This window comes from Enoplosus armatus, chromosome 12 (assembly GCF_043641665.1).
Source record: "Enoplosus armatus isolate fEnoArm2 chromosome 12, fEnoArm2.hap1, whole genome shotgun sequence".
NCBI lineage: Eukaryota > Metazoa > Chordata > Actinopteri > Centrarchiformes > Enoplosidae > Enoplosus > Enoplosus armatus.
In genome coordinates, this window is record NC_092191.1 from 15,617,572 (window position 1) to 15,640,852 (window position 23,281).

Sequence of the window (23,281 nt, forward strand, 5' to 3'; positions counted from 1 at the left end):
TCAAGTGATGTCACTTGAGTCAGCGTCGGTTGGGTCTGAAGTATGAAAATAAAAAAAATCTGAGTCCGACAATGTTGTAGGAGAGCTAATCTGTGGAGTACTCCTTTAAAGGGACAGCGTAGAGTTAAAAAAAACAAAAAAACAAAACAAGGTTGTATTTATATTCAGTGTTTCCTACTAAGAAGCAATGTTTGTGTCCTTAAGGTCTAACAAACATGTTGAATGCATTCCCTTCCTCAACCCTATATTGACTTGGTATTGAATGTTTATATTGAAAATACAGCAGCATGTGGTAGCCATATTTTCATGTAAAATATTGTTAAAATAAAATGTATTCTGTCATGAGCACCCCAGACTCACACTGGGCTTGCTGAGTTGGTCTTAACCAAGTTGTTCGAATACTTAACAAAACACAGATACTGAACAATATTCAACCACGGAATAAAAAAAGTGTGACTGCAAAAATGGATATGGAAATACACCTTTAGAATAAATTAGCTACTTGTATCAGTACAAATACTGTATCTAAAGGAAAGGACAGCTGTGCAATCATCAGCCATGTCTCTCACTGGGTTGATCTTTACATCACGTCAGTAATATCACTGTAAGTCCACTTCCTCTGTTAGACCACTGTGAGACCACTGTGACAGGGACACTTTTTAGAGATCAGATTGATCTTATATTTGTTTATGAGTGCAGCAGCAGCAGCAGGACCTGTCATCATGTGATCGTCACTGAGATAACCACTGCTTCCTGGAAGCAGTCCCTGCAGCCAGTCCCATTCTCACTTATCATGTGATGGGCTACATTGGATTACATAAATCAGTTTGCCTGTACACATACACGCAAGTGTGTGTGTAAGTGTTTGTGTTAAGGTTGTGTTACAGCCTGTAATTCCAGAAAAAGCCTTCACATTTGCACACTTGTTACTGCGTTGAATCTGCTGTGTGGCGATATTACAAATGTGCCTTGTCATGATAACTGAATTAGTTTTCTTGTATTGTTCTCTTGTTTCTTACTTTATTGCTTCATACAGTTGGATATATGTATCAAGATCAGGCTCCAGCTTTCAAGGCAGATGTTGGTGCGTCATAACAGAGTTACAGAGCAGATCGGCCTGTTACTGAACACACCGAGCAGAACATCATTTCCCAGAATCCCCACTGATGTCATTTGACCATCACACCTTTCTAGACCTCTGTCCCACTGGCAATGTTTACTCACACCACACAATGTCATGGGGTAATTGATAAATCCCAAACCCTCTTCTGCTTCCGTCCGTTACTCACCTGTGCCTTCTGCAATGCACACACACACACACGCACACACACGTTGTATATGTAACAACTGTGTCTGTTGGTCGGACTGTGAGTTGTGAATGAAGGCTGGATAAAGTCTGCAGTATGTTAAAGTCTATTATTGTCGCTATAATTGTAACAATGTACGATGATACATTGTTTGTGTTTTCATGCTTCTTTTGTGGATGTACATGTGTTTCCTCATTCCCTAAATTTGTGAGGCAGGTGAAGTAGTTCAGATACAGTATAATCTGTCAAAATTAGATTATATCTGATCTGATCTGGACTGCAACTAACAATTGTTTTCATTGCTGATTAATCTGTTCAATGTTTCTTTCAATTAATCACTTAATTAATAAAATGTCAGAAGATAGTGAAAAATAACCATTTCTTGTTTCCAGAGCCCAGGTCACAGCTTTACATTACAGCCCAAATCCTTAAGATATGTAATTTAATTCCCTTTTTCAATTATATGAGAAAGAAAGAAGCACACACTCACATTTGAGAGGCTGCAAACAGAAGATATTCAGAAATTTTGGTTGAAAGATTTGAAGAGACTTAAGTGATTAATAAATGATCAAAGTCAGGACATCATTCACAAAGCTGAAAAGTCGAATTGCCTGTCTGATTAGTAACTTTGTAGAAGAAGTTTGAGGGAGTCTTCAGCTTTTCTGGTCCGGGCTCCAGAGGGCAAGAGTTAGGCCAAGCTGTTAACCAGCTGATACTGTTTCTCAGATGTGTTTTAGATGGCAATCGCAAGCAGACAAAGACGTGCTTGTGCAGCAGAACCTCATACCCCGCCACTGTCATAAGAGAGCTGTCTCACCTGCAGGGCTTTCCATCAATAGGGAGGCAGAGGCCCCCTACACAGCGCTAAGAGGACGCTGTATAAAATACTGGGGGAAAAAACATTTTCTGTGTTAGTGTTGTTTGAAATGCAACTAAAATGCCAAATAAAAAGTATTTTTGTCCTTAAAAAGTACAAATCCACCCAAAAATATCTTCTGAATGCCAGACAACAACTACCTGATAGTTAGTTAAACCTTTTTTTTAAACAGGAAGCCTCATTGAGATCTCTATTTAAAGAGAGGCGCGCATAGACATAAATAAATAATTAAAAAGAAAGCGGAGGACTACTGTGGAGGTAAACAGGGAGCATGGCACAGAAGAAGAAGAGGAAGATTGCTGCTGTTGGCATGGAGCAGGTTGATGCAGGACGAACACGAGGTCGTCAGTGTTGACCGCTGAGTCACTGCTAGCTGGCCGTCCTGTGTGTGTATCTGTGGCGGCGGATCAATAAAGCGCCCATCAAGTATCGTGCACATGAGACCCAGCTGACTAAGGGATTTTTACCCAGTGAAAGGCCTTAGCCCGGGGGCCGCAGATATATTCTGGGTGTTTCTTCAAATCATTTATCACCTGAGACGTTTTTGCTTATATGTGAACTGCAGGCTCTGTGTATTGGTTGGTTTGACAGTGGTTTCAGAAATCAGAAGAAAGACTGTTGTTGCATGATTATAGCACAAAAATTATAACTAATTCTAAGTATGAAGATTGTTTAACTGCATTTCTTTATCAGAATCAGAATCAGAATCAGAAACTGTTTATTGCCAAGTAACATACATTACAAGGAATTTGCTGTGGTCTGAAGGTGCTATTGTTTTGATAACAAATAAGTAGAATATAAAAGCTAAAATTAGAATAAGAATAAAAGTAAAAATAAGATAAGATAAATAACAACAGTGCAGTGACCAGAATAAAGTGTCCAGTAGGGGGTGGGTGCGTTAATGTAACGCAGTGGGGACAGGGGTGATGTACGTTAATATAACGTATAGCTTGTGTTTGTGTTCTGGGGGGGGGGGGGTCAGTGAGTTTGTGAGTTTGTCAGGTTAATTGTCAGGTTAGATAATTAATTATCTAGATTAATCTTTATTTATTCCAATTTCAGTTTATTTAGTTTCATGTATGAAGTACTTATCTGCAGTAACAGCAGTAGATCTTGTTTTCTTTCTTGCAACCAAACCTCTGCAATGTAGAAATTGTGATGTGAATACGAAAAAGGGATTTCCGTAAGCAAACTTTCCACACCTGGTCCAGAGCAAACCTTTTTATGTTTCATGTCACTTTGAAAAGTTATTTGGATCAAAGAAATTGAGTCTAGAAGTAGCAGATAATATTCTACACCTCAGGAAGTCAAACCCAACCGTGAGAAACATTCGGCCATAGATGTTCTCATTTAATCTTTTAATGAAATTATCAGTAGAATATGACCTAGTGGAATTTTAATAAATACTATAGACCCAGAGTCTATGTGCAGTATGCTCTGTTTAGATTATGAAATTTTACTCTGATGTACTTTCATCAAACTGCTTGATCAGCTATCAGCCTGACACGTTGTTTTAACAAAGATGAGTATGTTTTCAAAAGATTCATTAACAAATTTCCTCCATCAAGAAAGTTCCTTGTGTCCGGTTGCACATTATCATGGAGATATAGACTGTGTCTGCTTGACTCCTGATGAGTATCTGATGATTTTATTGGTTGAAGCCACACAGAAACACAACCACAACAACTAAAGCTGTGTTTTTTGTTTGTCTCACACTGACGCATGAACTTTCATTACACACCATGAAATCAATATGTGCAAATCATTTGCACAGATATTCTTGTGTGGTGTGAAATGCTTTTACCCGCTCGCTGTTATTGTGGTGTTGGAACGAGAATAAAATGTTAGATCCAAACTCAGGAGAGGGTCGGTCCTGTCTGACGTCACGCTGATCCATTTATTTTAACTCTGCTGTTTGTTCTGTTTTTTTCCCAAAAATGTGAGAGGGTTTCCTCTTTCCAGCCATGGCTGCCTGCTCCGCTGTCTTAACTGTTCCATTGGTGCAAGATACACATCCAAACTCTTGGTCTTAAGCAATTAGAACAACTAATGTACCACAACAGGACTTTTTGTGGAAGTAAAAATATAACAAACAAATTGATATTTTAAAACATTTTCTAATAGTATGCACGAAAACCACAAATTATGATTTATGATTAACTACAGCCACCATGCAGCCTTCTCATTCTGTTAACAGAATATGTGAAAGTTGTTATTCTTAACATTTTATGTAGGATTGGAGGCAATAAACAGGATCCGGGTGTTCAGTACTGTACATGTTGACCTTATAAACACAACCTTCTACCGCACTAATCATTGGTTTACAAGGAGTAGCATACATCCTGAGCTGATACCAGCCAACTTAAAGCTAAACATCCCAGTGCTGCACACCTGACAAACATTTCCACCGAGCTTGTTCCGGTTCAGGAAAAAGTTTGAATGGAGTGATGAAGTTACTAGAAGAGTCTGTTCAGTCTCTGCTGGTTCCAGGAGTTGCTAGACAGCCGTGTTTAGTGTTCACTGTTTGGGGAGCAGGCGGTATATTTTTGAAGAACATGTCGGCCCTCTCCTCCTGTGTTTACTGAAAGCACAGCGGCGTCCCTGAAAATATGGGATGGCATTAGAACAGTTTACTGGTCTCTGTCCCTGTGCCGATGGCTGACCACAACATAGTGTGGTGACAAAAAACACAGAGACATGCACACACACTTGTACATATACCTTCCCTCTCTGCCCCAGGGGGTAGCTGTGTCCTTAGGGTCAATCCCCAGACACATAACTGATGAAACAAAGATGTTATTGTTGCAAAACGGGACAGGACAGTTGTCACTTTTATATATTTTAGAGCCTACTGTAAGTCATAGATGCCAGGCCCAGGCCCAGGAAGGTCCCGCATTTCGCCTTACAGGGTGTAGCTTGCAAGTACAACGGCTTCCTGTTACTTTTTGGACCCCTGAGACATTTTCAGTGTGTGGACACGGTGCTCAGTGCTCACCCTGTGGTTCCACTGGGACTTGCTGCACATGAGATACCGGCAGAGATGGCTCGTCAGACTGTAATTGGACCTGCAACACCACAAACAGTGACTGGTGAACCAGGAGTGAACAAGAGTATTGGGGGGGGGGGGCCCACAAGCCCTGGCAGAGGGAATACCTCTGGGAGTGGGAAGGCTCTTGTGTAGGAGTGATATGATTGAAATATTAATAATGATACTTGTCCAGTATATGATTTATGGCAAACATATGCAAAATGTGTACAACAAGAACGGACTGATTTTGTTCATATTAAGTCTGCTGGAGTCACTGGCACTGCAACACCGTACAATAATGATAAGTGGCAAAGATGTGTTGGTGAGAACCGCATCATGGCAGCCTAAATCAACAGGCAGGGCGGTGAAAACCTCCATCCTCTGACCATGCTTCACAATAGGGTCAACCTCATGTGGCTCCTCTGCACACCCCAACAAAGACTTCACCACCTTATTTAGAAAAGATCTAACTTTTAACATCATTCATGGTGTATAGTAACAGCACGTTATATGTCTTCAGTTTTCTGCAGCTGCATCACCTGTCGACCTGTGTGTTTTTTCCTGCTTGCATTTGGTTTTGAGCTGTCGGCCCTGGCCTATGCCCCCCCCCCCCTCCTCTGCAGTGAGCGCTTCTCCTGTGGGCGAGGTGAGGTGGGGCAGTGCTGCTTGTCCCCTCAACAGCCAAGTAGGTGAGGGGGGGGAGTTCAGGTCATGGAGGGGAAAAAAAATCTTTCAATGCCGCTCATAGCTTGCAGTTAGCCTGGCATCTGCACATGTTGCGTTCTGCTATCAAACACCACAGACTCCGAGGCACTGTACATACTGTATACTATAGATTCAATAATCAGGACTAAGTAACAATCCAGTTAAGGAGCGAGTATTACATTTCCTGGTTTCTTTATAGTTAAACCAGGTTTATTTACACAGCATCTTTCACAGAGCCCACATATCATTCAGCATTATACATACTGTACATACTACACATCATATACCACATTACATCATACTGTATACATTTCAAAATGACACATCAAAGATAAGCAAAACAAATGCAATTAAAATGTAAATTGTCTGTTATTCAAATTCACTGTACGTTAGTGTACATTAAATTAAAGGATATTATTTGGTTGTTTTAACATTCTCCAATAATCAATCAATGACTCTATCATAGTGTTGGTATTAAGCTGCTCTCTGGTAGGGTATAAAAGATGCAGGTAATAGACCGAAGATTTGTCCTTCAAAGGGGTTCATGTCGGAATATTTTTGGCCTTAACACGTCACTATAAAAAAAGATTCTGTCTGTATTTTTCCTTTTTTTCAAAGGGATTTGAAGTCTTTTTCAAGTGCAGCTCTCTGTCCTCTGATTGACGTCACGCCTGGCCAGGGGTTCACTCTAAAATAGCTCTCACGGCTAAGTTAGGAAACTCATAGCACACCGGAGGAATGTTTAAAACAACAAACAATGTAGCTGGCTGTAATTTCTTTCTTCACATGTACAAAGCGGTTCGTTTTGAAAAGAGGACCAGCTCGCGTCAGCACTTCAGTAGGGGAAGCTTTTTGTATGGTTTGATCACATGAAAGGTTTAGTGTATTTGCATGTATATATGAAGACAGTAAGAATTTTAAAAAGTTTGAACATTGTGCAGGAGAGGTTAGAAGTAAAAAATGGCTTATGAAGATACCTCCCCTTTATAAATATCAATAGTCATAAAGAATAAGAAAAATAAATGAAACAAAACAAAGATTGTGTAGTTCATCAAAGACTACATTACCAAAGATTCTTGTGTGCTTGTTGATGCATGTGTAACCGCATGAGCTGTGTGAATGGTTTTATTTTCATCCCAAGTAGCACTCCCAGATCCCACTCCCAGACAATAAGTCCAGAAACTGTTATGATTGGCCGAAACTTTCATTATTATTATCACATACTTCAGTGTCCACGTCCAAAGACAATAGTCGTATGTCTACTGTCTCTCCAACGGCCTGAAATCACACCAGGAATTTGCACTCAAGGCCACAAAATGTTGCACTTGTCAAGTTGAATTAATACCTCTCTTAATTTGGTTTTAAAAGGAACATCATTTAAGAAACATCTCCTACATCAAACATAGATGAAATATGAATCTATGATTTATACATAATGTGTATTAATGCTTTAAATGCTGCATATATTTAGCATTTGCTCATTTACCATTCACTTGTTAGGACAACATATGGCTTTGCTTACTTGCTGCTTGTGGTGTTCAAACAGCCATGCCAGACTGCTTTTTAATACAGACAGAGTTGATGTGTGTATCTTTTTCAGCAATGACTGCCTTTACATTTGCAGTTACACACACTTGGCGTCCTCCATTTACCCATTTGATCAAGTGTTTTGCTCAGTGGCACATTGGCGGCAGCTGTAACTTTGTTTCAAGTTGTTTTTTTAACGTTGTGATTTTTCTCTTTCCAGATGACACATCAGCTAAAGAAGTCAGCAGGGTAGGTTTTTGCTTCATTTTATGTGCACATATTTATGTGGCAAGGCACACGAAGCTTCACTTGATAGTTTCACAAATTTCTGTTGGCACAAAAGTTATGGGAAAGAGTAGATCCCCTGTGCTTCACATACGTATGTTCACACCTTTGTCATTTTGACACCACCATGCCCCTAGGAGGCCAGGTGTCAGTGCCCACAGCAGGGCCCTGGAGCCGGGTAGAAGGGACTTCACACACAAAGAGACAGAAAAAAAAAACGAGGGCCACTCGACCCCTCAGTGCGTCATCCATACGTCTGTGCAAACAGGATGTGGGAGGATAGAAGGCGTCCCGTTGGGGAGACTTTCTAGTGCGCCACTCTCCCTGCCGTCCTGTCCTCACCCTCTCTGCAGGCGCAGAAATAGACGGCTCTCTGGATCCGTACAAGGCAGGAGGTCTGCCTCTTACATAACCACACTTTTAAGCTGAGGCTGAGCATCAGAGCCTGCCAGGGCTCTAATCAGAGCTGTGGGGCTCCGGTGGCCTCCTCTCGGGACTGCGGGGGGATCCCTGGGCTAGAATGCAGCGGTGAAGGGGAGTGTAAGGGTGGGGCGGAGGGTAATGTTGAGATGAATGGTTTACGTCTTTGTGAATGGCAATGGAAGATAATCCCCTTTCATTCAAAAAAAAAATTAAAATCTTCCCATTTGAGTTAGTAGCTAGCCGCTGCAGTAACATTAGTCTGAGTGCAGTACAGAATGCAGGTCACGTTTTTCTTTGTCGTAGCACTTCTCTCTGTGTTTAAGCGTGGCTGTGGAGTTTTCACAATTTCTGTGTGTCTTGCGTCCAGCAGTACCAGGACACAAATATGCAGGGTGTGGTGTACGAACTCAACAGCTACATGGAGCAGCGCCTGGACACTGGAGGAGACAACAAACTCCTGCTCTATGAGTTGTGCAACATCATCAAAACAGGTAAAATTGATTGAAAATGATTCCTCTTGCTTCAGATCACATCACATTGGTGCCCAAAAGTGACACTGACAACATACATTTTTTTGGAGAAAAAACTTGATAATGACAAATGTCTGTACAAATATTTTTGGGGTCAAATACTGTAAATACCATTTGCACATTTGTTTGAAAAGGAGGATTTTGCTGTGATGAACAACCCAAGAAGAGAGCTGTGGTGATCTCCAGCTATATGCTGCTCCAATAAGTATATACAGTGCTTAACAAATTTATTAGACCACCTGTCATAAAAATGAGAAAACTTTTATTTATTAGGCAAATAACAAACTGGAACAACTAAATAGTCCTTATTCATATATATTAACCAAAAATCTTAATATTTTGTATGACCTCCTTTGGCCCTGATAACAGCTTGCATTCTTGCAACCACTAAAACAAATGTTTCTCTTCAGGAATGCAAGTAAATAACTGTAATTTGGCATCACAATCAAAAAATAATAATGTGCTTTACTATTATTTTCTGCTTTTTTGTAAAACTAAAGTAACTAAGTAAATTTGAGAATTCATGGATAACAACAATAATTGTATTTTAGCACTAAAGATATAATTTTTATTAAAGAGCTTGGCTTGCACATACTGGTGGATTAACCATTACAGAAACATAAAATATTTTGGTAATCAGCAATACTGTTAATTTAGGGCAGCGGTGGCAAACACCTTACACTGGATGGTGGTCTAATAAATTTGTTAAGCACTGTACATAAAACAAGCAGTAAGAATTTTTCGTAAATGAATAGTCCCAGTTCTTCTCCCTATTCAGAAATGGCAAACCAAAATCAATCAGTGATTTAAGATGTTGATTACTTTATCGTTCTAACCCTGACAAAGTTTCATTTGTTGCATTTTATAAAATCAAAGAGTCAAACCAAAGGATAATTTCACCCAAACCACACGAGTCATTAACTTCTTGATCATCTGTGTATTCACTGATGCTCCGCCAGTCTCTCTGTTGTCACATTGTATGATAACATGACCTATATATCAGTGTGAAAAGGGAATGGAAAGGCGGACTGGGAATGAGATGAACTGGATGGCAGTCAAAGCCCTCGGTCAGAGTGCCCTCATTGTTATGTGGGACATTGTTAATAGATTGTAGCTGGACTGTTGTCTCCTTGTGACACTTTTCCTCTCAGGTAAACCTGCCATTTATTGTTGGACACATCTGTATGAGAGAATGTAACATGGGCAGCTAATGTCGGTTGTTGCTGGACTGTCAAACTTTATTTAAAGTACTTGTGTGACCTTCGTGTGTCTTCCACATTTCCACAGCAACAAAAGCTGATGGATTTGCACTTTACTTCTTGGGAGAATGCAACAATGTAAGTGCAGAGCACATTTGCTGAATACATTTTATACACTAATGCAGTTGTGTGCATGTATTTGACTTTTTTTTCTTCTCCATTTCTGTTCCCCTCTCTGTTCTTGCCTATGCTTCTCAATAGAGTTTATGTTTGTTCACTCCAACGGGGGCCAAGGATGGCCCTCCAAGCCTCATCCCCTCCGGCCCCATCACATTTGGGACAACCATTGCCGCTCATGTTGCCAAGACTCGCAAAACACTGCTAGTAGAGGACATCATGGGGGTGAGGCTGTTTTCTTGCTATCTGTACCAGTTTACCCATCATAGGAATCTGCATAGCTGTGTCTTAATGCCCTCTATAAATGTTTCATTAAATCATCACTGCTCATCACCACCTGGTTCAATGCACTCAACACCGTGAAGCTGAAAATAAAGGAACAAAAATATACTTTGGATTTCAATTTGAATTTATGGGGGGCTTGTTTAGTTCCTCCTCTTTTGCAGTGTTATAATACAGCACAGATAATAAATGATGGGGGACTTTTCCTATTAGAGGCCCAGTGTCCTCATTCACACTTCACACTCAGCAAGAGGAGATGTCCAAGAAAAAGTTATCAGCAAAGGTGCTCTGTGGTGAGAAACATCAAGTCACAAAAAGGACAAACAATCAGTCTTTATTGTTTTTATTTATTATATCTTGATTTTCTACTACTGTCTCTTGTTATTGCACTATCCTGTATGCTGCTGTAATGTAATGTAAATTTCCCTGCTGATGGATTAATAAAAGACTATCTTATCTTACTTATCTCTTGTCAAACCATAAAAGTTCAAACTCTTTATTAAGGTGCACATGTGGCAGATATACTGACATTCATCATGCTACAGCTGGAGTTTAGTGGCAAACACAGCTTCAGAGACAGTACCAGAAGTGTTTGCCCTGCTGAGGGACAAATATTAGGATTTGTCTTCTTTGTCAGTTGGATGAGCTACGCTGACCTCTATTGTTGAAGTCCTGTGCACTTTCGCTGATGATGACCTCCACCGACCTGTGTGTTGCAGGACGAGCGCTTCCCCGACGGCACAGGGCAGGACTCAGGGATCCATGTTCACTCTGTCCTGTGCCTCCCCATCCTCACTGCCATCGGGGACCTCATTGCTATCCTGGAGCTGCATCGGCACTGGGGCAAGGAGCCCTTCAACCTCAGCCACCAGGAGGTCAGTCTGACCCAGACAAAACACAGCAAGAGTGGGAGGCTGGAGCAAGGCTCACAGAACTACAGTTAGCCTGGTATTCACCTTAATCTGGATCTGTTCAAGATCTCTATTAGATTTGTGGGGTTCAGTTCATTGTGGAAAAGACTCAATAACATTTCTACACATTGGGTCATTGTCTCTAAGGACTTTCTACTCGGTGCTAATGAAACACATTCTGTAAAATGGCAGTGCAATGAGCTAGAAAATTACTTATAGTAACATACAGGATTCTCAAGCAAGTATAGTCACAGTGAATAAGCTTTGAAAATTCACATTTTAGATTTAAAACTTTCCATAAACAAACCATCTGTTGACAGCCTATTTAAAATGACATAATAATTCCCTGATTTTGTCCCTTTTTTTTAAACATCAACATATTATATATTTAAAAACAACTGCTGGAAAAGAGGTAGATGAGAGTGGTGAAAGTGAACCAAAACATTAACATTGAGGTAAAACAAAAACAATGAGCTGAAAGACGCTAAAACATTCTGTCACACATCACAGTCGCATGATAATAAGTCATAAGTAATTTGACGCCTCTTTCATAGCAACATGCCTTGCTTAAATTTGAATCCACAATGTTAACCATGCAGACGCAGCAGTGTTACAGGCGTGAGTCTGCGTCCCCTGAGTGGCTCTGAATCTGTAGGCTAACTGGCTCTTCTGTGATTATGAGACTGCCTGACGTGCAGAACAGATAATTATGTTGAAATGCGCAAAAGAGGAAATGTGACGAGAACGGATTAAACCTTGAAGATGTGTGATAACTTGTGTTGATTGTGATGTATTCTTTTTCATATTATTTCCAGGTTGCAACAGCTAATTTAGCGTGGGCATCAGTTGCCATTCATCAAGTACAGGTGAGCTGGTTTCAATTTAAAATTACACATTGTAGCAGACGTACTGTACTAACGCTTCACTAAAGACTACATGTCTGGGAACAAGGTGAACCCGTCCCACTTATTATGATCTTAGGTGACTTTGTTTGTTCTGGTTCTGCACTGGTGTTTTTAATGGGGAAATCCACTGTGTACAGGAACTGGGTTGTCATTGGGCCCAGTCCAATCAACTAAGCCATAGATTCAACAAACAGCTCCCCGAGGACGTCATTACGCCCCAGTGCTGTTTTTATACGAACGGATAGCATAACACCTCAGAGAAGCAGCGTCCCACTGCAGCGCTGGCCACAGTGGACCTCTTGAGCCTCAGCGAGCGGTACAGCACTGCGGCGCACTGCACTCCTGGGTTAGCTGCTCGCTGCAAAACACTCTGTTGTTACTGAAACTCATGAAGGTGGCCCACAGCCAAGTGTGTAGACAGCAAGTCGGTTCGTTTACAGTACATGCAGGATGCTGTATGTGTTCTGTGAGAAATGTGTGCCGCGTCTGAGGTCATGACCTATTTTTCTTTGTTTGTAGGTGTGCAGAGGCCTCGCCAAACAGACTGAGCTCAATGACTTCCTACTAGATGTGTCAAAGTAAGAGCTGCTGTTGGGACAGTTTACCTGACACTAAATGAATGCTGATGAAAACATAGTGAACGTGTATTTATGCCATGTTCTTATTTTATTCAAAGTATAATACATAGTTAAGATATGGGCTCTAAAGTGAGTTAGTGTCTCATCTTTTCTCATGTCTGGTCAAAGGTTAAATAGAACTTTTTGCTCGCACAGTAGAAAGAAATGACTGCATTTTAGGCAATTTAGCTTTCATGTCTTGAATGTGAACGTCATCAGAGCTTCCCATTTGTCAAACATCTCAATGCGCCATTTCTTCTTTTCGCACAGAACATACTTTGATAACATTGTGGCAATAGATTCTCTACTTGAACATATTATGGTGAGTGTGATTTCTGCACGTATGTGTTCATTCACATTGTCTTCAAGGCTACACATCCTGGGAGTGTGTGTTAGGTTATGTGTGTTAAAAAGAGTAGTAATGCTGCTGTAATACAGATACACACAGGACAATCTCGATACAACTTATAATAATTATTATAATTATTCAGTATCGGTATAATATATACATATACATACTAAATAGATGTTAAGACTTGGCTTAAAGTAAAATAGGCAAGTTTTTCAGCTTGCAGTATTTGTTCTACTTTGCCAGTCTAAAACAAATGTGATCTGGATGAGTGTAAAACATGATTTTCCTGTTTCTTTTACCAAAACCCTCCTCTTTGTTTGTATGTATTTTGTTGCTTTGTGACTGTGGTGTCATCTCAGGTCATTCAAGTCATCTGGTTCAAACACTGAAATGAACTGGAATAACCTGTAGTTTTACTGTGTGTGTGTGTTTTTTTTTTGTTCTCTACATTTAACTGTTCCATCCAAAAGAAACAATTAAAACTGCAGTGATGTGTCTGATTTAATGAAGTTGCAGGTGCTAGACATAATTTTCCATGTTTTTTTAAGTTCTTTCCAACCCTCAATGTTGCTAACAAGGTTCTGTCCCTGGTGCTGTTTTGCAGATATATGCAAAAAACCTGGTGAATGCCGATAGGTGCGCACTCTTCCAGGTAGATCACAACAACAAAGAACTGTACTCTGACCTGTTCGATATTGGGGAAGAGAAAGAAGGCAAACCTGTCTTTAGGAAAACCAAAGAAATTAGGTGCGTAAGATTTACCCTTTTCTCTTACAGTGTGCTAAATATTATACTTATTTAATGTTGATAGGGTCTTGATCTTTGATCTACGTAAGTCTCATGGTTTATACAGATTTTCATTGAAAATTACTAGTTTATTTAGAAGGATTAGAACAGTTGAAACTCATTTTCAACTAAATAGTTTTTTGTCTCAACATATCCAGAAGTGTGTCTGCTGCACCTAGAAGGCTTTGTTCACTGTAGTGTACCTTAGACATATATATATAGTCAAAACCATCTCTACTGAAAAAGTTAGTGGAACATAATCATTGTTTAAATGTAAAGAGATAGTTAATCTACTCACTATTTGTGCTGTAGAATGTAGTAAAATCACATGGAATTTCTTATTATTGATTTAGTATTGATTTTTTAAAGCCGGTTTTCACCCATCCAGCACCCACAGACTGAGAAGGCTTCACAGGCGGTCCACAAACCTAACTCTGGTCCTCTCCTCTCTCCCTGTAGGTTTTCTATAGACAAGGGAATCGCTGGCCAAGTGGCTCGGACAGGGGAAGTCTTAAATATCCCAGATGCCTATGCAGACCCAAGGTTCAACCGGTAAACTCCAACACCCAAGCCATTTTTATTTATCCTTTCTATTACGTATGTTTATCGACAATCAAATCAATATTCTTGAAGTTGTGCTGGACGATTCTTCAGTTCTCCTGTACTTGTGTTAAGACACAAGGAGTTAAGACTTAAACATGCCGTGCTTCTACTGTCTGGTTCACATTATAAACTCACTTACACTAACAGCTCTGTGATGAATGTCGAACTGATGTCTCGTATGTTTGTATGTCTTCCTCAACAGAGAGGTGGACCTCAAAACCGGCTACACCACACGGAACATCCTGTGCATGCCCATCGTGAGCAGGGGGAGCGTTATAGGTGTGGTGCAGATGGTGAACAAGCTAAGCGGAAGTGCCTTCACTAAAACAGATGAGAACAACTTTAAGATGTTTGCTGTCTTTTGTGCTCTGGCCTTACACTGTGCAAATGTGAGTAAACTGAATTAGTCTTATAGAATTTTTTAAACGACTAACTGATCTTCTCCAACAGCAGAAACACAACCCATTCTCTTATTCAACCCATTCACCCGTCTGCACAATCCTGCTCTTTATCTTTTGTAGTGTAGGTAGATTATGTGAAGATTATATAACACTTCATGGCCATGAATACTGGGTTCTGATTGGCTTATTTTCAGATAACTGCACCTTTGACGTAGTGGCCTCATCACTGTCCTAAATTCATCCTAATAGCTGGAAGGATTGTTTCAGCTGTTACTAGGCTGCGGGTTTCCCTGTTTGTCAGAGTCGTCACTTCATTTTTTCACCAAGGTTGACAAAGATAGACAGCTTCTATTTAAAGTGTGCATTGCCCCCAAAATATGAATAAAAGATCCTTTTCTGGCAGTGATGATTATCCCTTACATGGAACACACAGACATTTCATGAATCACGCTCAAGTGTTGAAGCTCGCGTTGTGTGGTCTGTCTGTTGGAGCCTCTCCTCTCTGTGGGGCCTGACTCACCATCATCTCGTGCGACAAACTTGCGCAGGATCTGCGTCACAAAGTTGGTTTTAAAATTGATGAGGCAGGTTAATATTTTAAGACAAGCAGTCTGCATCCGTCCACTGACAGGATTTATGTTTAGCTGTAATTTATGCCGCGCGCCTCGAGGAAACTCACTTAGGCCAGCTCCTGATTTATGGTGATTTATTGGTGGAAGGTGTGAGGCTTGGCGCATGTAACCTGACTGTCTTATTCCTGCCTGTCTGGGAAGGGTGACAGTGATAAAAAACAGATGTGGAGACACTTGTTGGAGACGCACGGATAAAATATCATGCAGGACAACTTACCTTTGTCTGACCCTTTTGGAAATTCCACCACTGATACCTAAAGAACTCAACAGAAGATGGTATTTATAGCACTGTTCAGTTTCCCTCTCGACATTTTAAAGACTAATTCCTGTCCTGTGATGTCCCCGTGTGTCCCTGCAGATGTACCACCGGATCCGGCACTCTGAATGCATTTACAGAGTGACAATGGAAAAACTGTCTTATCACAGCATCTGCACATCAGAAGAATGGAAGACCCTTACCCAGCTCAACCTCCCTACACCCATTTATAAAGAGATCGAAACGTGAGTGGCTCGTCAGGTTCAGATTCAGAGCAGGTTTTGGTCGCTATCTCTGCTGTGACCCTGAGTGTAGTTGGTCTACAGCCACGTGTCTATGAAAGGGACGATGACAGAGTCCAGACCTGGATGAAGAAGCTCTGCAAGGCAGTGCAGGAAGGGACGGCCTGTCAGTTAAACACACCCAGACCTCAGAAGTCCCCTTATCTGTCCCTCTGTGTGCTGTACATGTTTGCTAATTTAAGACCCATCTCCTCCTCCATCCTCCAGGTTCCACTTTGACATTAATCCCTTTGAGGAGATCTGGCCTGCTGTCTTTATCTACATGGTTCATAACTCCTGTGGAAAGACCAGGTAAGGTGTCACTGGGCCGTGACGAGGTCAGCGTCAGTTCTTCATCCAAGCTCGGGATGATTCATTGTTAAGCATCCTTTCTGTCCGTATGCAGCTTTGAACTGGAGAAGCTGTGTCGGTTCACCATGTCTGTGAGGAAGAACTACCGGCGTGTGCCCTACCACAACTGGAAGCACGCAGTGACCGTGGCCCACTGCATGTACGCCATCCTGCAGAAAACCACTGGGATGTTCACAGAGCTAGAGGTTTGCTCCTTATCGGGTCTGGGTTTTACTGCCCTTAGACACAAATAAAAAAGAAATTAACATCTGGGGTCCTTTGTGAAACATTTTACCACTCTGGTTTACAGAAGAAGGGCCTGTTGATAGCCTGCCTGTGCCATGATCTGGACCATCGGGGTTATAGCAACACGTACCTGCAGAAGTTTGACCACCCGCTGGCTGCTCTGTACTCCACCTCCACCATGGAGCAACACCACTTCTCTCAGACCGTCTCCATCCTACAGGTAGAGCTCCACTATGCAGAACTTACTGTACAACTTAAGTCAACATTTTTTATTTATTTATCGCCTTTTCAATTTTAATATTTAGTATGAAATGATGTGCTGTACATAACATGTTTTTGACCTTTTCATTATTTAAGCATATCAGCTTATCTCGGACTTGCTTAAAGACTTGAAGATGGTGGGCAAAAGAATGGGAATACCACATGCAAAATAACCACAGACATTACTAAATAATTCAACGTACAGTAGAGAAAATGAAAATGATGGCATATGTGGACAAACCAGCAAAGCAGAAAGCAACTGAAGCCCACCAATAAAGACAGATGGCCACTTAAAAACAGACACTGTAAAATTATGCCCTCGAATTTTACAAAACTCATAGTAACCATATAGACTAAAACCATGTAAAAATCAACCTGAATTTAATTACATGTTTAGTTTTTTTCTGTGTCAGAGAAGCAGATCGTGTCCACATTTATAAGTTTGTTTTGACTCTCTGCTTATATGCATCCTGTAACAGTAGAAATACTTAAATTAACATATAATTTCTTGAAAACTAATGCTTACACACACACACACACACACACACACCATCACATTACAAATCCATGGAAAGGATCACATGACTTAGTTCTGAGTGCCCTCTTGTGTAACGTCCAGGATCTGCTGGCAGGCCATGGATCTGCGATGGCCTGAGATGAACGTGAGATTGCAACCTGTTGTAGTCTAGCTGAGCTGAACGCCTCATAAGTGGAGCTTTTGCTTTTTTATTGATCTCTTTGTTTCTCATAGCTGGAAGGGCACAATATTTTCTCCAACCTGAATTCCAGCGAGTACGAGCAGGTGTTGGAGATCATCCGGAAGGCCATCATCGCCACGGACCTCGCCCTGTACTTCAACAACCACCAGCAGCTGACGGAGCTGCTGACCTTGCACGCGCTGGACTTAAACAACCACACACACAGGTCAGGTCACGGCGACTCGCAGGGGTGCACAGGTCAGGTCCGGATCAAATCAGGTCTCGTAGCGTCACACAGAGATACGTGGACCTGGCTGCACATAAACAGCACATTGAGTTTCTCCACGCGGCTATAACGAGGCTTTGCTCCCCTCCAGGGATCGTGTGATTGGTCTGATGATGACAGCATGTGACCTGTGTTCTGTAACCAAGAAATGGCAAATCACACGACTCACAGCCAACGACATCTATGCTGAGTTCTGGGCTGAGGTACAGTGGGATGCTGCTGGAGACAGTTTTGGTGTCATGATCGTGCCCCAGTATAACTGCTACATCTAGCTGTCCTAAAATTTGTAAAGCGCAAAACAGTGTCGTCTAGTGGTCAGAACGCTTGCCACAGTGTGCCAAAACCAAATGAAAATTCTCTCTTTGCTTTGTTTCTCCACAGGGAGATGAGATGAAGAAGATTGGGATGCAGCCGATCCCTATGATGGACAGAGACAAGAAGGACGAGGTTCCCCAAGGCCAAGTAAGACCAGCACTTTTACTCATGTGCTTACAAACGTGCTTACCATCTACCTCACACACACACACACACACACACAAAACCTCAAATAATACTCTCCTGCTTATAATTGAACTGCCATTTTAAATACATGATCTATAAGGACGTTTGTGTTCCCATTAAAACTATATTATTTTCTGGGAATTTAAATCATGAGATGTGTGTTGCATTTCTGATTGTTCCTTAATGACATTAGTTTATCATCCTGTTGCTAAAAATGTTAATACAGACTATATCAAACTATATACAATTTTGCTTCTACTGCCTAATTATTTCTGTTTTTTTGTTTGTCTTTTTTTAAGGTGGGATTCTACAACGCTGTTGCAATTCCATGTTACACGACACTATCGGAGCTTTTCCCTCCATCCACTCCTCTTCTAAAAGCCTGCAAGTAAGTATTCAAAGCTACAGTTTTAAAGCATAAGGGAAAGTCTCGTCCTCCAACTGTGAGCTTTGACCAAGCAAGATTTTGAGGTGACAGAGAACATATGTAGGATGTGTGTTTAGGAATAAAAAATGTAATAACTATATATAATTGTAGGTGTAGGTGAAATAAGTCAAAAACAATCCAAAAGTTCCTTCACACAATATTGTCATGCTGATTTCACATCTGATATGGTCAATAAATGCACTGACATCAGCTTGTGTGTGCTGGCCTCATCTGACCAGCAGCAGTTGGCCAGACAAATAAGATTAGAGGTGATAAGGAGTGTGTGCGTGTGTGTATGTGTGTCTGAAAACAAAACACACATGCTGCTGTACTGATATTGAATTAAACAAACTTCAATATAGAATACAGCGTACAGGAAACTTGGTGCGTCAGTGTGTGACGTTGTGTGTCTGTCTGTGTGAGAGAGTGTAAGAATGTATTTGTGTGTGTCATTCTGGTTATTGAACAGGATCATGTTGCACATTTGCCTGCTCTCCTGGGGTAACCCGCTGGTTTTTAAAAACGCTGTGACCTTGATCTGCGGGGAATGCAAACAAAGTGAGCAGTGTAATATTTAAGCCCCGGCTGTACGTCAGCACCGGGCTCTGGGTGGGCAGCGGGCCTAGACCCTGCGGAGCCCGGCTGCTTGTTGTGGGATCTGCCACAGACGTGTAAACTGCATCAGGCTGGCTAATTGAATGAAATGGCAGCAAAGGGCAGCACTCTTTGCACTTGTATGTCAGACTTGATTATAGCACGGGGTGGGGGGGGGTACCTTCATGACAATAAGAACTGATGGGACCGCTTATACAGATAACTAATGAATTACACTGGTGCTGCCTGGCTGTGTTTGACCATTGTTCATTTTAGCATTATGCTTGAGATTTTGTCTTAAATGAATTGCCAGTGTAAATGAATTACATTTTTTTGGTTTGGTTGAATCCAGCTTTTGTATTGTTGATTGTTGCAGTTTGTTGACAGTTAAAATTTATCTCTTCAGAACCTTAATTTGATATTCTGATTATGTTGGCATTCTGATATTTCTGCCAGGGTTAGATCATTTCAGCTCATCTTTTTTAAAGTTCTTTTATTATGTCCATAACATTTGTAACATCACATGCACAGCCTTGTGGCAGCAACGTGTTATAATGTTGTGTGCTAACTAGCTAGCCCCATCAATAGCTACAGTAGTGTATTTAATTTTAACTCAAACAAGAAAACTGACAATTAACAGCAGTGGATGAGTAACAAATGTACATCTGATAATAGATTCATCAAATCAAAAGGCCATTATTAGCCTAATATAATCAGCATTTAAAGTAAAACAGCATCAGACAATTTCATTCACAGTGGGCTTTTCTGTCTTAAATCATTTTGTCCCATTATTGATGAAGTTGTCAATGTCTTTGATTCATGCAGACGTGACTTTATCCTCTTATTTCAGATTCTAAGCCATGTCTTGTCTATATCTGACCCACGACATGCAGAGTCTCCATCTGACGGAGGTGCTTTGTGTTTGCAGGGAGAACCTAGGCCAGTGGGAGAAAATATCACGGGGAGAGGTGGAGGATATAGTGCCCAGCCGGCCTTGTGATTCAGGCCCTGTCAAGGTGGACAACTGACTACCGAAGGGGTTGCTGGCCCACCAAAGGAATACAACCGGAATCCTGCCGCGGACCTGGAACTTGGCAGGGGGAAGAACCCACATCCTGAGTTAGCAGGAGACGGATCAGCTAAAGGCGACTTGACTTTGAAAACACACAGTTACCTCATTGGGTGACGGAGGTGTCAACACTGACGGTTTCACCGATCCCAGAGACTGACAGACAGCCGATGGGGAGGAACTTCAACCCATCACCCTACATCCACTCAGCTTGGGAATTCATTTGGTAGAATGGACTTGTGCCGTTTTGGTTGTTTTATGTTATATTATTATTATATTTTTTTTTTTTGAGCTGATTCTATTATGGTCTTGTATTTGCAGAGGCCTTACTCTGAACCTTTCACAGGCTAGAATATGTGAAATCTTGTTGTCGGTTCAGGCTTTTTTAAAAAAATGGTACTGTTTGCCTTCTGTGGTAGGTTTATCGTACGCGCACTACTTCAGCAAGGTATTCCCAGAGACAGAAGGAATGTGTAGAGCAGATGTATGGTGTAATGCCACCTTACTGAGAAGGTGGATGTCAGAATGTTTCTTTTTATTACTTTTTGAGCAAAAATCCTTTGCAGTACTTGAATAAAGACATACAGCCTATTCTATGCGGAGATGGCAGAAATCCCCCCGCAGCATATTCTACAAAACGTGGATGAACTGTGACGAGAGGAGTTAGATAATGTCGACACTTGTGAACACAGTCACAAGAGAGTCACAATGTTTCCCCCTGAAGTGGACCCCACAGAACTTCCCCCCGGCCCCCTTTGGCATTTAGGAACCTGCTGCATAGTACATCAACTTTCTTCTGATTAACAGGATCTGATCCCAGGCCAGCAGTAATAATACTTGTAGGACAGAGTTCACAAGACAAAAAAAAAAGAGCAAGATGCACAAATGGCATCCGTTTCACTTGAGTTATAGTAAGCCAAGACTGCATACTATTGAATTTCCACTCTCATAACATTTTTCACGCCACTATCACATCATAAATTATTTGACACTACAATCTGGTTCCTCCTCATTAATCAGTAATCACTTCTACAACCATGAATAAAACACAAGTAAAATGACGATACTGCACAAGTTGGCGAAGTGTCTCAGCGGATTATAAAGATTTGTTTGTCTGCAGTGACACAACAGACTTTTTACATGGAGACTACCTTATGTAATGTCCAGACAGCGCCCTGATTTACACCACATGGTTAAGGCATGATGAATTATTGAGGTATAAATTATATAAAAGAGTGGAATAAGTCTGTTTTTGACATACAGGAGGCGGGTGTCCTTTTAGGTTCAAAGCCGTAGTGTGAAACATTTACGTCACTGAACACTTTATCATTTTGCTGTTGTTGCCAGGCACAGCAGCTTAAACAGACGTCTCAACAACGGTCAGCTTCATATTCTCCCATAATGTCAAACCTGTTGAGCTAAAGTGCATCATGTGTCTATCTCTGGGATTGTTGGCTGACTTTTTTGCAGGTGTGTAACAGACGTTCCCCTCATATCCACGACCTGTTGAAGGAAATGAACCGCCCCCCTTACGCTGACTCTCCAACATCATGAAAGGGGGTACATTTGGACTCTTCCAAATGAGTTTCTGAGATCTTCCAAAAGACAATAGTTTTGTCTGAAACTGTCATTCCAGTGGACATTGTCCCTCCGAGACTGAAATTTTCCGCTCAAATAATTTGTTTTTACGACTGGTACTGTGGCCCCCAATGGTGTGAATGTACATTTTGATGAATGTTTTGCTGATTGCAGATCCTCGGTGGTGGCAGTTTCCATGATGTGCTCTGTCTTACTTTTCAGAATTGCTTCCAGTAAGCTTCAACCAAGAGCAACAATTAGCATGCACCTAAACTGAAGTTTCTATATAATTTTTTGCATATACGGTAATAGGTGTATACTGTGTACAATCTAGGAATTAGTTTGTACAGACTGAGACGTATGCTCTGACGGTGCTAAACTGAATGGCAGTCGTGCACTTTCTGACTGGGTGTGTACACTGTGCGTGTGAGTGTGTGTGCATGTGTGTGCGTTAGAGAGAGAGAAAGCTCACCTGAAAACATGGTTAAGTCCATGACACTGCACTGTCCCTTCTACTTTTCAGCACCAGTTATATCCCATTGTCTGCACTATGTTTAGCTTATGATCTTTATCATTATTATTATTATTGCTATTATTACTATTGTTATTTTCTTAATTAGAGTTAAATTTAAATTAACTTATATTTTTTATACAAAGAAAAATAATGTTGGCCTTTTTGTTTTGTACAAAGTAAACATTAAGATAAGCAAAACGGTCTAGACATGTTACTGTTACCCAGAATAATTGCGGAATGTCTCAAATGTAAATGTAAGAGCAGTAGCCCAAATGACTTTTATTAAATACCTGAAAAATACATCTCTGTGCCAGATCATTCTTTATTCCGTGTTACCTATTCATTTGCATTTATGTCAGTGTCAATTCTTAATATATTTGATAAATGTCAAAATATAAATATAAATGGCGTCTTCAAATTTACTGGCAATGGTGAGAACATCTTCTCTTAATCTCTTGTTGGACAAATTGAGAGGACTGCAGTCTACTGGACATACTGAGTAATGTCTCACCACCCCATTTTAAAACTACAATAACATAAAATCATCTAAGAAATTTGTACCATGACTTTGGCCCCATTTTTAGCACTGCATTGTTAGTACTTAATGTACAGTATATGTCTGGAAGGTTAAACATTACTGCAGGGAAGACAATAATTATTCTGTTGCCTTTT

At 40.9% G+C, this 23,281-nt stretch overlaps 1 protein-coding gene across 1 annotated transcript in view; it reads left to right on the forward strand.

Annotated features, from left to right (window-relative positions):
• Positions 1–20,508, forward strand: part of pde10a (phosphodiesterase 10A) — a 33,082-nt gene extending 12,574 nt beyond the window's left edge. Inside the window, exons 3-22 of the mRNA XM_070916165.1 lie at positions 7,665–7,693; positions 8,523–8,643; positions 9,970–10,019; positions 10,143–10,283; positions 11,060–11,215; positions 12,067–12,117; positions 12,676–12,734; positions 13,044–13,095; positions 13,730–13,872; positions 14,371–14,463; positions 14,717–14,903; positions 15,906–16,048; positions 16,313–16,396; positions 16,491–16,641; positions 16,746–16,901; positions 17,694–17,866; positions 18,018–18,129; positions 18,308–18,388; positions 18,727–18,815; positions 20,377–20,508. Of these exons, the coding sequence (XP_070772266.1) occupies positions 7,665–7,693; positions 8,523–8,643; positions 9,970–10,019; positions 10,143–10,283; positions 11,060–11,215; positions 12,067–12,117; positions 12,676–12,734; positions 13,044–13,095; positions 13,730–13,872; positions 14,371–14,463; positions 14,717–14,903; positions 15,906–16,048; positions 16,313–16,396; positions 16,491–16,641; positions 16,746–16,901; positions 17,694–17,866; positions 18,018–18,129; positions 18,308–18,388; positions 18,727–18,815; positions 20,377–20,476 (2,171 nt within the window). The 3' untranslated portion in view covers positions 20,477–20,508. The remainder of the gene's footprint in view (positions 1–7,664; positions 7,694–8,522; positions 8,644–9,969; positions 10,020–10,142; positions 10,284–11,059; positions 11,216–12,066; positions 12,118–12,675; positions 12,735–13,043; positions 13,096–13,729; positions 13,873–14,370; positions 14,464–14,716; positions 14,904–15,905; positions 16,049–16,312; positions 16,397–16,490; positions 16,642–16,745; positions 16,902–17,693; positions 17,867–18,017; positions 18,130–18,307; positions 18,389–18,726; positions 18,816–20,376) is intronic.
• Positions 20,509–23,281: the final 2,773 nt, after the last annotated feature.